Source organism: Filicampus tigris, chromosome 14 (assembly GCF_054856515.1).
Source record: "Filicampus tigris isolate MCC_2025a chromosome 14, RoL_Ftig_1.0, whole genome shotgun sequence".
NCBI lineage: Eukaryota > Metazoa > Chordata > Actinopteri > Syngnathiformes > Syngnathidae > Filicampus > Filicampus tigris.
Genome location: NC_141230.1, coordinates 14,349,134 through 14,364,359, shown reverse-complemented (window position 1 = coordinate 14,364,359; position 15,226 = coordinate 14,349,134). Strand labels below are relative to the sequence as shown.

The window sequence follows — 15,226 nt, the reverse complement described above, 5'->3', positions numbered from 1 at the left end:
TTTGGGCATTTTTTAGGAAGGTAAATGTGGATAAACACTTGTGCTGCTCCGTGTGGAAGACAGTCAACAAGAAAATCTGCCTCAGCCGGTGACAGATGCTTGCTTGACTGTCAGCTGTTCCTTCTGCTGTTTGCTATCAAAGCGCTTGTCTATAGATTCACAGCTATTTTGAAGAGTGCAGGTAAAACTGTCGCGAGGAATAAAACAACAAATACTGCAGACGTCCCCCTTAAATCACAGGGTCCTACGGATAACTATTGATTCCCTGCGCAGCATGACGTGCCATAAAAATAACAACAGAGAGACTCAGTCCTTTGATTGTCAATCTAAGTGGCTAGGCAGCACCACATCACCCAGAACGTAACCCTGTGGAAAACCACAATATTAGCTTGATGAAATGAACTCTATCTTCTGTCCTTTCCATATTCAAAATGGAAAAAAAAAAAAAAAAGGAGAACCTATGACGGATTTCCCAGGTTGCTCATTTAAAAAGACAGGCTGATGAGAGAAAACAGCAGACATTCAGTAGTACTATTACAGCTCTTAAAGACAGAGTCTCCTCAGTGAGGAGAGTTTAAAGGGCCCTGTCTCGCAGCGCCGTCGACTGCCAGCAATGTGGAGTGGTGATGCACGACAGACAATTTTTAATTACACCCATGAGAGCCGAGTAGGGGATGAGTGAACGAGAGGATGAAAGACAGACAAAAACAGAATGAGAGAGAGTGCAGAAGACTCAATGTGGAGCACCGTGATTAAATTGAATTATTAAGGCGGTAATATATAGCATTTTGCAAGAACTGCATGACATGAAAAAATAGAGGATTGCAAAGTTTGCTTATTAGTAGGGATGTCACAATATCGGTAATATCGCGATATCGCAATGTTAAAATTGCCGCAATATATCGTCGTCGTCATGTCACGATACTAATAGCAGCAAATCTGTTTAAAAGCCCAAGTTGTTTTCCATTTGTGCAGTTACAGCATCCACTGGTGCTTAGTTTATTAGTGTAGTTTAATTTGATGCCACCTGTTTAAGACTTGAAGAGAATATTGTGATGTGAGCTTCTTTTTTTTTTTTTTTTTTACATTTTCGTGAGCTTTTATACAGTACCGTGAGCTTTTTATATATCGCCCACCTCCCCACAATACCGTGATAATTATCGTATCCTGAGGTTCATATCTCGATTAACGCATTGTGACATTTGGATATCGTGACATCCCTGCTTATTAGCTGTGTAGAAAATCAGTTGAACAGGTTCTTTAGGTTGGCCTGGAGAGAAGAAGAAGATTGCTCGTGGACATTGAGTAGGATTATTGTTGCGACCAATAATCCTTGTTTAAAGATGATCAGTCTACTAGAGCGCTAACAGCTTACATCAGATGTTGTAAACTAGCGGTCCATAACAAACCTTTACCTTCGCAAAGCCTGTCTTACTGTCCGTGATGTACGCCCACTCCTTTCCAGTCATGCTGTGAGCCAATTTGTACTTCCTGACAAAAGCTCGGTTCTCGGCACTGGTGCTGCCCTCCAGCCCTCTTGCACCCTGCGTGATGATGCCGCGCACCATCTTGGGCACGCCGAGGTCCACCTGCAACACAAACGGCATCGCATCCACGTTTCACCAAGTGACGGTGCTTGATTACTCGATAACCAACAAACCATCCGTCCATCCAAGCGCTAGAAGTACGACAGCTCTTCTTTGTAATAAAGCAAACTGCCATGTCGTCTGTCAAACAGAAGAAGTCACAGGAAGACATCCAAGTACCTGCAACCATTCCTCTCCGGCGATGGGCTGAGTCGGGTTGGGAAACCATCCCGAGCGACTGGCCACCAGCCTGGCTGCGCCCATGGAGCCGTGGATGTCCCTCATGGAGGACGCCAAGATTTGCGAGTCTGCCAGCAGTCCAGACAACATGCCTTGTAGCTCTGAGCAGGGAGCGTCTGAATAGAGGAGGTGAAATCCATATCAATATCTAGTGATTAGTGTAAAGTGGGCACGGCGAGAAAGAGGAGTTCATTAACAGGAAGTTAGATTATGGAGTTGGACATCAGGTTCACAAAAACACAAAAGATGGCATTTTCCAGAAGGTGTTCACATTCAACCACATTTGGCTACTTCTGCACCTGGTGGGAAATGCAATTTTGCTCATTCCCCATTAAAATGAGCCTGCAATGAGACTGAAGATTCTTTCGCTGTTTGTTTTTCTATTTCGAAACTACCAAGTCAGGGTTGTTTTGATCCTTATTGGCTTTGTTCTCCAATAATTACTAACACAATGTTCTGGATGCAGCCTGCATCACATCCAATGTCAGATTGGATCAGATCCAGCACCGCCCAGCCTTCTAAAGGCTGGGAGGTATCGATAGAGCTGACAGATGGGGGCAGGCTTGATCTCGGAGGGAAAATTCTTGTGTGATTTTTCTTTTTAAACTAATGTTCCACTTTGCAGCTCCTCTGAACGGCTTTCCATCAAACCGTCAGAGCATTTTGCCTTCATGCTTCTACAAAGTCGATGCAAAACTTCAGCAGGGTTCTTTGTGGGCAAATGAGTCCCAAATGGTAGAGCAAAATAAAAGTGTGGTGCTATCAAAGCGATGTCCTCTACTAGACTGACAAATGTGTTTGAGCCAAACGAGAATCAGAAACGTACATTCATGAATAACAATAATGGCAACAAAAAGGGGAAGTGCCAAAAGAATTGAAGTTTATTTTAAATCACGGCGGTTGTAAGATGACATGAGATATGATGATGTGCGAAAGAGAGGGTGAGAAGGAGGAGAGAAATTAGAGGAGGAGCTGAAGGACAAGGAAAATAAAGGGGGCGGGGGGAGCCAAAAAGGTCAAACGAATTTCAAGGGAAGCAAATGCAAGAAGAAAATTAGAAGTCGAAAGAAGGATGGGAGAGGAGGAATGAGTAGAAAGAAGGAAAGAAAGAGGGAGGATATTGACAGTGAAGGGTGACGATGATTGATGGTGACATTCTCTGGGTCTTGGTGGTGATGAATGTTTAATGCTGTGATGTTTGCAACCGCACCTCACTGCAGTAAATAATGAATCAACAATAAACAACAACAGCTACCGACAGTGGAGAAGCTCCCTCTATAGGGCAATACAAAGCGAATGAGAACATTCAATTACCATATTGTTTATTTTAAAGTGCTTTTACTGTTTCCTTTCTTTCCAAGCCACCACAGCTCACAAGTAGCCCTAATGAGAATGTTATCTCTGGAGATGACGGAAATAGCGAGAGAATGCACAATTCAAAATTCCAAAAAGACACACAGACAATGGGTATAAAGAGTGTACACATCCCAGTTCAAACAGCAGGTTTTTGTGATATATGAAAAATGAGTCCAAGACAAATAATTTCAAAATTGTATTCATTCATATATATACATATATAATTTATTTTTGAGAAGGGAAGTAAAAATAAAAAATGACGGAAATAATGTGGTTGCACAAGTGTGCACACCCTCTTATATGTGGGATACGGCTTCAGAATTTGTCAGTCGCATTCAAACTCATGTTAAATGTGAGTCTGCATGCACCTGCTACCATTTAAACTGCCTCTGGTTATCCCCCAATACATTTCAGCTGTTCTAGTAGGCTTATTGACTTTTTTATTTTATTTTTTTTGCTTTCTAGCAGAAGCCTGAAAGTCTTGTACAAAGAGTAACATCTATTTCAAACAGTTCATAATTCCATCTGCCATATCTAAGGCTACAGTTCCAGTTGAAGAAAAACACACCCAAAGCATGAAGCTGCCACTTTCGGCCTGGTGTTCTTTTGCTGACGAGCACTGTTGTGCGTTTAGGAAATATGGCCAAAAACGTCAACTTAAGTTTTATCAGACCATAATACACTTTTTGACATGTTTGGTAAATCAAAAAAAAAAATTATGGTAAGATAAAAAAAAAAAAAAAAAGGGAAAAGCCTCCTAGAACATCTAAACTTTATTTGGGGTTAATCGAAGGCACTTAAAATAGTGACATGTGAGTGTAAAAAAACTCACATTATTCCACTTTCAAATTTCTACCTTCCTCCCCAAAAATATAAATTTACAAATGTAACTTGGTCGTATTTTTGTTAATATCGCAAAAACCTCGCCTTTGAACAGAGATGTGTAGACTTTTTATTTGTAATGTACCTGGACATCCCACACACAAAATGAACTTATACACAACGCGGACACACTTCTGATATCAGGCCTGTTGTAGTTGCACACACACATTGCTTTTTTCAAACATTCACATGAAAACCTACAGCCAGCAAGCAGAGTGATAAGGGTGCTATAAACAAATGACTGATAGATGCTGCAGGGCCGACATAAAATGAGATTAAAGACGGAGTGAGGGAGGGGTCGGGGATCGGGGGGTTCTCACTTGGATGAGGCTGTAACGGGCGAAGATTTAAGAGCAGAGATGTGGCGAGAAAATGAGAGAGGACAGAGGAAAAATATGAGCGCGTGATCGGGGGCTGAGAATGGAGGCGATAGATAGGACGGAATGAAACGCATGAGCGGGAAGAAAAAGTGCGCAGCGCCATGGCGACGGGATGGAAAGAAAGTGAGAAAAAGGAGAGCGAGAGACATAAAAGTGTGATTTAAGTTAATGGCATGTCACTGTCTGACTGCTTTATGTGCGCCTTTATAGGCCTGCATAGGGCATTATCGCATCCCCACGGGCACTGTGATAGGCTGTGTGCATGTTTGTCAATATGTCGGCGTCTGGGGAAAGAAACAAAAGATACTGCGTTGAGACTTGCTGGTGACTTTGCTTAGCAGATTTGCCGTGCTCATTAAAAGGATATCCGAACTTTTGTGGCAAAAGAAAAACTGCCCTGAGTCAGCCTTCAAATGATTTTGCATAGCAGCTTTCTCATAAAATGAATGATTTACTCAGACACTTGATGGATTGGAGCTAACTCACACCAGAGACTGCCAGCACCGTGGGCGGGGCGAGCAGGACTGCGATCATTAATCCCCGGACAAGGCCTGCATCCCGCTTTCTCATAGCATGTGTTGCTTGCGCAATGTGGGGAAAAATACTAAAACAATTCAAGCAGAGTACATCTAATGTTGCTTGACTGCAGTTCTCGGTAACACTACTAAAATTGACTCAAGCATGCATGTTTCAATTGGGTTAAAAATCCCTCCGAATGTTGCTCAGGAGCTCGTCTACAAGGAAGGGCCCTGGGATGAGATCAGAACACCGCAGACTGCAACCATCCAAATCTCTGTGAGACCAGGCACCCGTAGAGTTAATTGTGCTCATATTAGTCATGAAAAGGAGAAGTGGTCATGCCATGCCGTAATTCCTTCTGTATTTCTATTTATTCTACCACAATGTTCCAGTAAGTGACAAGATGTGGCAAGAATGTTTTATTTTTGGGTGGTGGTGGTGGGGGGGGGGGATTTCTAGTTTTGATGGATGATTTTCTTTGGTAGATGAGCAAGTACAGCTCCTCAGTTTACAACAGTCCTGACATTTTCACACACTGCACAAGAAGGTGTGCTCATGTGATTGTTTTGTATATTTATAGGTAACGATCGATCACAGCTCACCTGTTTTCTGAAGCTGAGCCATGATTGGTCGTTATCTGAGCCCTGAGCATCTGTGATGTCATTTTCAGTCGATAGAAGTTTAAAATGGCCGCCCCCCCTGAGATGGCCAAAAACGAGTGGATTTTGCTGGTTAACTCATATTCAACAAACGCAATATTAATCAGAATGCCGTGTTTCAACTAGTGGGCCTACATAGAACATATTCTGGAAAAAAAATATGTTTGGGTTGACTTCCCTTTAACTCCTTCACTGCATGACATTTTCATACCCTCTTTTACCCTAACCTTTGAAAAAAATGTGAAAAAATATATAAATAAGCTCTTGGGATTGAATGGCTGGACTGTGAAAAGACAAATAAATTCGTCAATGGCAGTGAATGAGTTAAGCAACGATTTAATTAAAATGCAGTACACATAAAAGCTAAATAGAAATTGTACTTTGAATGAATGTTTGAAAACATATATTTAAGACTAAATGCAAAAAGTTAACTTCCAAATGTAGGCAGGGATACTTTCACGTACCACAAGAGGGAGCCCGAGTATCACTAGCGGTACCTATACCACACTTAAAGAATTACTGATGTCTTTTTTTTTTTCTTTTTTTTTTTTTTTTCAACTTTTCTCCTCAACTGTACCTGTCCATAAAAGATATTCACTGATATGTATTTCTTGATGACTGCCTTCACAGCTTGCCCTCACCCCACTGGAAGTGACCAAAAGAAGTGGGGAGCGAGTGGCATTTCACTGCTAAATGTAACGACTGAAGTAGGGAGACACGTCCTAAGTTCAGGTACTGAAATAAGACAACAACACACGCATGCTCGCACACACGCAAAGCCACAAGCAGTATCATATTGCTAGGGCGTGATTGCAGCTTGTGTGGGTGCCGAAATAGCCCCCCAAGATAAGAGCTTATCTGTCGCTCTCCATGGCCACTACAATGGCAGCAGTGAGAGGACCTAACCTAATAATGATACAGTGAAAGAAACACACACACACACTGATTGAAACCTGCCCCTTTACCATTTGTCGAACACACAAACACAGACTCTCTAATTAAGTTTTATCTATTTATAGTATTGAGCTGATTATGCTGGTTGAAATCCCGTTTGTTTGCCAGGGCTGCAGATGAAAGCCGAGAGCCCGTTACTCTCTGATGTAATCACCCACACATCACACTCTAGTATTATTCTATTAGGACCGACTGGGTTTCGTGTGTGTGTGTGTGCACGCGTGTGCGCGTGTGCTTGCGAGTGCGTGTGTGGGAGCCTGAGAGGGAGGATACGGATAGGAACAAGGGAGGGAAAGAGTTTGAAAGTGCATGAGAGTGGGTGTGTTGCATGTGAAAAGGAGAGAAATAAATGACGGAAAGTAGGAAAGTAGGAAAATAAACTTCGGGTGAATCGACAGGCGGGCAAATTGACGATACGAAAGCAGAGAAATAAAATTGATGGATGCTCATCGTTTTCACAGGAAATGTTTTCGGAGGGAGTTGTTCTTGCACCGACCCACCTTGTGACCCAATGTTAACGCCACTATATCACCCCTATAAAACTACGAGCATGTTTTTACAGGAGCCCCTCGGGGAGATTGGCCGGAAAACCTCAGTTAAGCTCCCCAGAAAAAGATGCTTCGTCTTTCTTACCCGTAATCTGACAGCCGTAAAGCTCAAACCGCAGAGCAATGCCATTCTTCCACGCTTGAGGTCGGATTCGCACGAAGCGGGCCAGTACCGGCTGCGGGATCCGATTGAGAACCACCTCGGTGGCATCGGTATTTGCGTGGAAAACCTACAGAGACAGAGGAGCAGAAGGAATCAGGGTAGCCAAACATCTGAAATATATTCAACGAGAAGAGTTCATACGGGAGCCCAGAAGAATGATAGAGGGGGGTTATCAGAATCAGTACAGTACTGTAAAAACAAATTATATGGAGTCAAATGTGTGTTCATACGCTGAAAGTAATAACGCAAGAGCAATGGGAAGCCGTGGGGCCCCAAAGGTAATGAGAAGACAAGTTTAAACTTCTTGGCAGAGGTAAGAAGACGGAGGGAACTGCTGAGAAGTCATCACCTTGTATGACGCACTTCTTGGGACTGAGCCTTGATTTTCATCTAATTTACACAGATGTCAAATTTCGTGGCTCCAGTGATGCCTGAGAGTCTTTGACCAAACATACAAAGTACTCAAAACGTTTAGAAAAAAAAAAAGGACCGAGAGCACCTCTGTGGTGCTTCTCTCAATAAATCATGTGTGTTGGTCTCAATTTTGACACTCCATTTCGAATCAAAAACACACGCACACACAGACACAATCAATCTGTTTTATTTGAAGAGCTGAAAAAAAGAGTAAAGATGGGGCATATTTGTGTTGATGGCGAAACCATCACTAGTTAGTCATGTGGGGAAAATACAAGCATTCCCACATGAGCACAATTGTATCCTGTTTTATATTACGCTTGATAACACGCCATTGCTGAACAGATTCAAACGCAACCCCTCCCAAAATTTGTTGTCTATTCAAATCTATATTGGGTTTGTTAAAGAAGCAAAACTTTGGTACATTATTTCTCAAGGACTTCAAATGTTCATCCATCCATTCATTTTCTATTGTGCTCAGGGTCACAGAGAAGCGGGAGCCAATCCCACGACTTGTTGCCATCCAGCTGCACATACAAACATTTACACTCACATTGACACTTATAGGCAATTTATTCCAAATCCAAAACACTGTTAGGTTCATTTGAAGACTCTAAATCATTCTACGGTGTGAATTTGAGTGTGAATGGTTGTTTGCTTATATTTTGCCCTGCAATTTGCTGGCGGCCAGTCCAGGGTGCACCCCACAGCACACACTAAGTCAGCTATCTTCCACCCGGACCCGGCTCCACTCTCCTCCAAAATGCATGTAATTTTTTTTTTTTACACTTGTCCTTGAATGCAACACTAAAGCCAGCCAATCACAAACCTCATTTCATGTTAGCTAATGACAAACATCCGAGAGAACAGAATTCTATATGATGGACTAACAATTGGCCCCATGGTTGAAGCCAGATGGCAGCCATCTTACGTTGCCACTGTTACTGAAAAATTCTGTTCAGTTTTCGCCGAAAACACTGCTATCATTGCGTTACGCCCCGATGCCTCGATGGAGTAATGAGAGTCCGTCAAAGAATGAACTCCACCGCTTGCATCGACCGTTCAGAGTATATTATGTCAGTATGGTGAATCGTGATTTACAGAGGTAACGTTTACATTTGGCAGACAATGTTGTCCTGATGGGCTCTGCTTACATTTAATTTTTGATGGTTTTGACAACCTGATGTTGATACATTTTTGAATGGCACTCAGAGATATACCATATGAGGCATGATTTATAATCCCATTTTCTTGGATGAAATGTGAATGTAACGCTTCTCAGAGACTTATTGAACCACACACTGACATTTTCGCCATAGAGACAAAAAGAATAACACGAAAACGCCACAGAGAAATCAATGTACTCAAGTTCGGTTTGCTTGGCAAGTGGCAACGCAAGATGGCCGCCGGTGGCTTCACTTCTCGCTATGGCGAGAAAGCGCCATTGTTATACAAGTCCGTGGAGGTGCACAGGCAAGAGAGCAGAGAAGACATTCGACGGCTTTAGTGGCAAAAAAAAAAAAAAAAGGCATCCTCCATTAATTGGAGGTATTTTGGATTGAAAAAAAAAAAAGAGAAAAGATGCTCTAAACCAGAGGGAAGTGTTAAACTGGGGACAGTTCGGTCTCCAGCTCACCCACAACCCTAGAAAACGCGTCTTCTTTAGCTAACCTTAGTCAGACGATTGCATTTTTACCAGTGATTTGTGTTCACTGTCGTAATTATTTTGTCAACGTGACGAGCATGCATGCAGTTAGAAAAATACCCACTGCATGTTCTTGTTTGTTGAACCCAAAATCATCGCGCTGGCGTGTTTTATTAGAGGGAGCAAAAATAAAGGCTACAGTTAATCACCGCAGCACATATTTACGGTTCATGGTGGTCCGTTCGCCACGACCAGATTTATAAATAAATACTCTTTCGTTAGCGTATGCACCAACACAGGGCGCTTACAGAAATGCGCTGTCCATAATGTTCCTTCTCACAAAGAGTTGCATGAGTGCAAAGGTTAACTTCAAGACTCACACAGTCGGAGGCAACCTTGTGTGTCATAAATCAAGGGTGCAAGTATGCGGGGAAGCATCCTCTTCTCACGTCCTCTCGGTTAAACACACAGAGACACACGCGGGCAAAGAAAAACACAGTCTTTATTTCTTCACACACACTGAGGACGAGAAAAAAAAAAATAAAAAAAACATACACACCCTCATCCAGTCTCAACTGTCTTCTAAACACACTCCTCAGAACACACACTGTCTTTCGACTGCCGGTGCCCTCGTAGCCGAAACCCCCGCCAAGTGCACATACGCGCAAAAAAGATTCCCCCCTTACACACACACACACACACACACACACAAGCAGATAAAAAGACAAACTGGATGCGGTTTCGCATTGCCAGAAGTGTTCCTCTCATCATCTGACATCATGACTTAATATTTGTGCCTCTATCTGACGGCGTCATGTACATTTATGGCTGTCATCTGTGTTGGGCTCGGTTCAGGCAAACACAGCTGGGTTTCTCATTTTGTATTCTCGGCCTATTTCTGGCTTTTACTTTGACATCTTCACTCCGTCTCCCTGTCATGATAACATGTTCATCTCGACATAAAATACCTCCTGTTGTTTCACTACAGCTGTTTCTCCTCTGTGCCTCGCTCTTCCGTTACAGCGGCGTCGGAAACGACGTGGTGAGACTGCAGTGAAGCCCATTCACCAGAGCCAAAGGCCTTGTAATTACTTGCTTGGGTACTCATTTATAGACATTTGCCTTGTTTTGTTTTGAGTGTTTTTTGCGTGCACATTCATCATTTCTTCCTGGTTCCCAAACCATTAAACAACAGAAGCCTTCAGGGGTGAAAAAGTGTGAATAAAGAAGCTCTCTGAATTACAAGAGAGCGATCAAGGCACCGGGCCAACTGGGGATTGAACCCACGACCAAACTGGGAGTACGATACGAAGGCAGACTCGGTGAACCGATGCCCCTCCGATGGCCTCGATACCAGTTAAATGATGGAAAAATGCCAAGAGGCCCCAAAAGTCGTAATGGGATTGTAATTGCAAGCGTGTGTGAGTGTGTCGCTGTGTAAAAAGTATAATTATAAAGACTGACTCTGAGGATTTTGGGCTGGTGGTGGCTTTCTGATTTCCCTCGGTGGCCAGTGAAACATTTCCTCAGTAAACTCATGTACACAAATACACACAGAGCTTTGTTCGGGGTCACCAAACAGAGCTGCAAATGAAGAACGGCTTCCACTGTGACAAATGTTGTTTTACAACCCCTAAGTAAACGCAAATCCCTTTAGTGGAAGGCTACTGTGCATATGTAACACAGTGACCTTATGTTGAGCTGTTTATCTTGTTTTTTTTGTTTGTTGTATAAAGAAGTTTAAAACTTCCTCAAGATTTAATACTGGAGTAGCACACTGACCTCTGTTCAGTGCAAACCAAATTGAACACCTTCATAGATTAACCTTGTGAGATGAAGATTGTAGACATAATTTGACTCTGAAATTACAAGTCAAACATTTTCTTGATTCATTTTCTTGACGTTTTCTAGTCCAAACACGACATTCCGATTAATAATGTGTTTGTGAAATATGAATTAAGCAGCAAAATCCACCCGTTTTTGTCCATCCCAGGGGGCGGCCATTTTGCCACTTGCTTTTAGTGGACAGCAAGTGACAAAATGGCTGCCCCCTGACATGCATGAAAACAGATGGATTTTGCTGTCTCATTCATATTTCACAAACACAATATGAATCGGAATACCGTGTTGTGGGGCCACATAAAGAAAACAGTGACGACTGCGGTTCACAAATTCCAATGTGAATTTGAGTGTGAATGGTTGTCTATGTGCCCCGTGACTGACCAGTGACCATTCCAGCGTGCAGTCGGTTTTAGCCCAAGGTCAGCTGTGATACACTCCAGCTTCCCGGGGAACCTGAACAGGATAAGTATACGGTAATTAATGGACTATTGTACTGAAGACAACTGTGTGAGTATCCAATGCGGGAGGTGTCAGGTGATATGTAGTGGCCCCCCGCCCCACGAGGTCTTAAACGCCTCAATTTACTGTTAACAATCTCTAAAATGCTTGGGCAGCAATCAGCTAATGGACTGTGTGTGTTTAGTGAAGGTTTGTTAATGGGTTGATGTTATAAAGGCACGGCTGGCTGATACCAGGATCGCGACGTTGTTCCAGTCCTTCGGCAGCGATATAACCCCAAGTTTATACACAAGTTGGAATGCGCCGTAGTCCTACGCTAACGCAGTAGTAAAATCATAATTAGAATCAATATTTGCAGGACATTAATATTAGTGGTGGATATTCAAAGCCTGCAAAGCCTTTTCTACTGACCTAAACACTACTTTATAAGAACGCTGACCTACATTTACAACATGAATTGGATTATTTGTTCCATGAAATTGTATCCGTTTATTTGAAACATTTTGTAGCATTTCCTTGGCTGCACTATTTCAGGCACGTGCAAATGCAAGTTCGATTTCTTGGGGTCCAGTCAGACTTCAGCCTCTTCGTCAATGGAATCTGCCCTGGGTGTTTAAAATCAGTAATTCAAAATCAGTTGTGTTGTTAGAGGTATTAACTTAAACCATACCGTTTTAGCAATTGGACCATTTCTTTATGCGACCAGATTTCAAACATGCCCTCCCATGGGCCAGCTAGCTGGGCCTCGATGACATCAGCATTTTTTCATACCCTGGTTGTTTGGTCAGAGAAAGACTTGTTAGTGCCAACGTCAACTAGCAAAAGGCGCCCTGCGAAGGGCGTGGCTTCAATCCTGCGAGACCATGAACAAGATATTGACCCGTCGGTTGTTCCTGATGCTTAGTACGTGAATAAAGAGACAGCGTTAAAGTGAAAGCCCGAGTCTTTGTCAATGACTAAAGGTGGAAGAGATACAGTGAGTGTGTTTTTATCCGAACTAACAATAGTTTGCAGGAACCTAAAACATACATTTGCGTGTCCGGCTCTCAAATTGATTTGTGACTAACCTCGGCACCTAGCACATTAGCATCGATGCAGAGCACGAGTTGGAATACAACACGCTCACCTAACTCAAAAACAGGTGTGTCCGGCTTTTGTGTGTGTGGTGTCGTGAGCCCACGGGTCCTCCTCCTTCAGTCGGCCAGCAAGGACCAGTGCAGACGCACTGAATTATTCAAAAGTCTATGATGTGCGTCTTTTGTGAGTATGTGTGTGGACAGAGTTATAAAATAGTAAAACGTCTTCCATCTGCTCGCATCTCATCACACACGCACAGACACACACTGTGGGACAGTTCATTCCTACTGTGTGTGTGTGTGTGTGTCGGGGTGTCTGTGTGTGTGTGTGTGTGTGTTCAGCCCAAATGTTTTATAAAGGAAATGATACATGACTACCTGATAATTCCCCCATTTGTCCTTTTCCTCTCCATTTCCTCACAGAGCGTCTTCATTTATCACGTCTGTTTTGACCTCAGCCTCCCTCTTGATTCCTCCTCAACTCCCAACCTTCCTCTCCATGTACTCGCACTTGTCCTTTTATTTTCTCTCCCCTCTCTTCACCTCCATGCAGGCAACGTTCCGGAGGCCAGCGGATCTATCTAGAGACATCTGTGCAGGCAACACCCTCGTCTGCTATTCTCATTATTCCCCTTCTGCTCCCTGGCGCCATTTGCGCTCCCATCCATCCATTCCAACCTCATTTTGCTCCCAACTCCCCCCCCCCCCCCTCGTGTGCACTTCTTTCCAGCCCTTCTGCCGCTTCCCTTCACTCACTTGTTCCCAGGAAACTTTCTACCCCGGGGTTTCCGACTCACTACATCGCCTCTGTCCACTCTATCAGTCCAGTGGACTGCTTGATCTTTTGTTTGCGTTGCTCTTACTTTCTTGCAAGTCACGGTCTTTTTTTTTCTCCATATGTCTCATCTGGCTCACATTAGACCTCGAATGACATTATCAAACACATTACCCATCGCACAAATCATTATTGCATGTTGACAGTTGCACCTCCCCTTTGGGCTCCCTCCCAGATGTTAACATTCATTCGTCTTTGTATATGCTCGCATTGCGCGCCTTTATTCTTATGCCTGGAATGAACAATTGCAATTGGGATAAGTGCTTCTTATTAAGGGCAAAATCAGCTAATGCTCATGATACAGTATGTTGACCTTCTTTTATGTTTCTTGCTTGCTCATAAAATACAAATGGCAACAATTCACAGAGATGAACGTGCAGTCGTTTATTGGAGCAGCATAAACCTCCCTATTGTCTATTAGCAGAGTTAAGGTAATGGAAAAGCTGAGAAGTGGACAAGAAGGGGGGGGGGGAGGATAATGCAAATGAAGATGTGAAGAGTGTGCCTGAGTGGACAAGAGAGAGCCCCTGATGGATGGAGAGATTTACAGAGGACTCAAGAAGGAGTGAATAAATGAAAAAGTCTGGCATGTGGTCACTTTATTAGGGACGGTAATTTTTTCGACATGTGGGAGCCTATAGTTGATCGCTAAGGCATGTAGTAAAACAATTATTTCCTCATCTTTCATTCGTATAAAGGTACATTTTCCAACTAAATGCTTCCATCTGAGCCTGTTGTAATGGAATCCAGACTTCAGAAAAAAAAAAAAAAATGTGAAGACTGCTGTTTAATGATTTATGCATTCTAGGCGCTTACGCCATTTAGAATGCTGCTGCTTCACCATGTGAGGTATGTCAGCTAAGAAGAGCCATCGGGCCATACAAAAATGTCATCAACAGATACATTGTCAGCGGGTTCTCTCTCGTTAGCTTGGTCCAAAAATGTTGCTTCATCTTTTATGACTTCATCAATAACGCTGCAGCATTAAAACCAGTGGGAACAGTATAATCTAACAAATGAAAGAAGTAATGACCCTGAGCGGAACATTTACATGACAATGGCCAAGAAAAAGTTTTTTCTTCACATTTGGGAAAGTTTCAAAACAATCAACCACAAGGAGTGTTAAAAGTATGCCAGTATGTAATAGTATGGGCCATGCTGGGCCAGTAGCTAGCAATGGAATTTTGTAATGGAACACAGAATTTGATCTAAAAGTGTCAGTTAAACCTGGCATTCATTGTTCCACCATTTTTGTTTTGGTTGTGGCGTCCATGCACATCTCTTGTCTTCCATTCTGTGTAGTCTTAACAAACATCCTTTTGAGATCTGTTTTCAGTTTGTGTCTCCAGGCTCCAAAATCTTGTTGTTGTGTTGAGTGGGCTCGACACATATCAACAAATCGAAACGAATTTGAGCATTTCTCCCCTTTCTGGTCAAAGTCAGCAAAAGCCCGACTATCATCTGTCTCAACATTTTGGTGGATTATTTGTAGTTATTATGCTTCTGTGTAGGGTGCGCTCAAAGTAATTTTTGTCCTCACCGATCTGCTCTGATAATAACAAATGTTAAAGGAGAAGTCAACTCAAACATTTTCTTTACAATAATATGTTCTATGCATGGAATATGAGTTAAGCAGCAAAATCCACCCGTTTTTGGCCATTTCAGTGG

The 15,226-nt window shown here is 42.8% G+C and overlaps 1 protein-coding gene across 2 annotated transcripts in view; it reads right to left on the bottom strand.

The window, feature by feature from the left end:
* The window catches only part of LOC147136473 (neuropilin-2-like), an 89,091-nt gene that overhangs the window by 30,912 nt on the left and 42,953 nt on the right, over positions 1 to 15,226 (bottom strand). For both annotated transcript variants that reach the window (XM_086051661.1, XM_086051660.1), the window contains exons 8-10: positions 7,210 to 7,354; positions 1,767 to 1,942; positions 1,416 to 1,589 (exon numbers count right to left, since the gene is read on the bottom strand). In XM_086051661.1, coding sequence (XP_085907787.1) covers positions 1,416 to 1,589; positions 1,767 to 1,942; positions 7,210 to 7,354 — 495 coding nt within the window. The remainder of the gene's footprint in view (positions 1 to 1,415; positions 1,590 to 1,766; positions 1,943 to 7,209; positions 7,355 to 15,226) is intronic.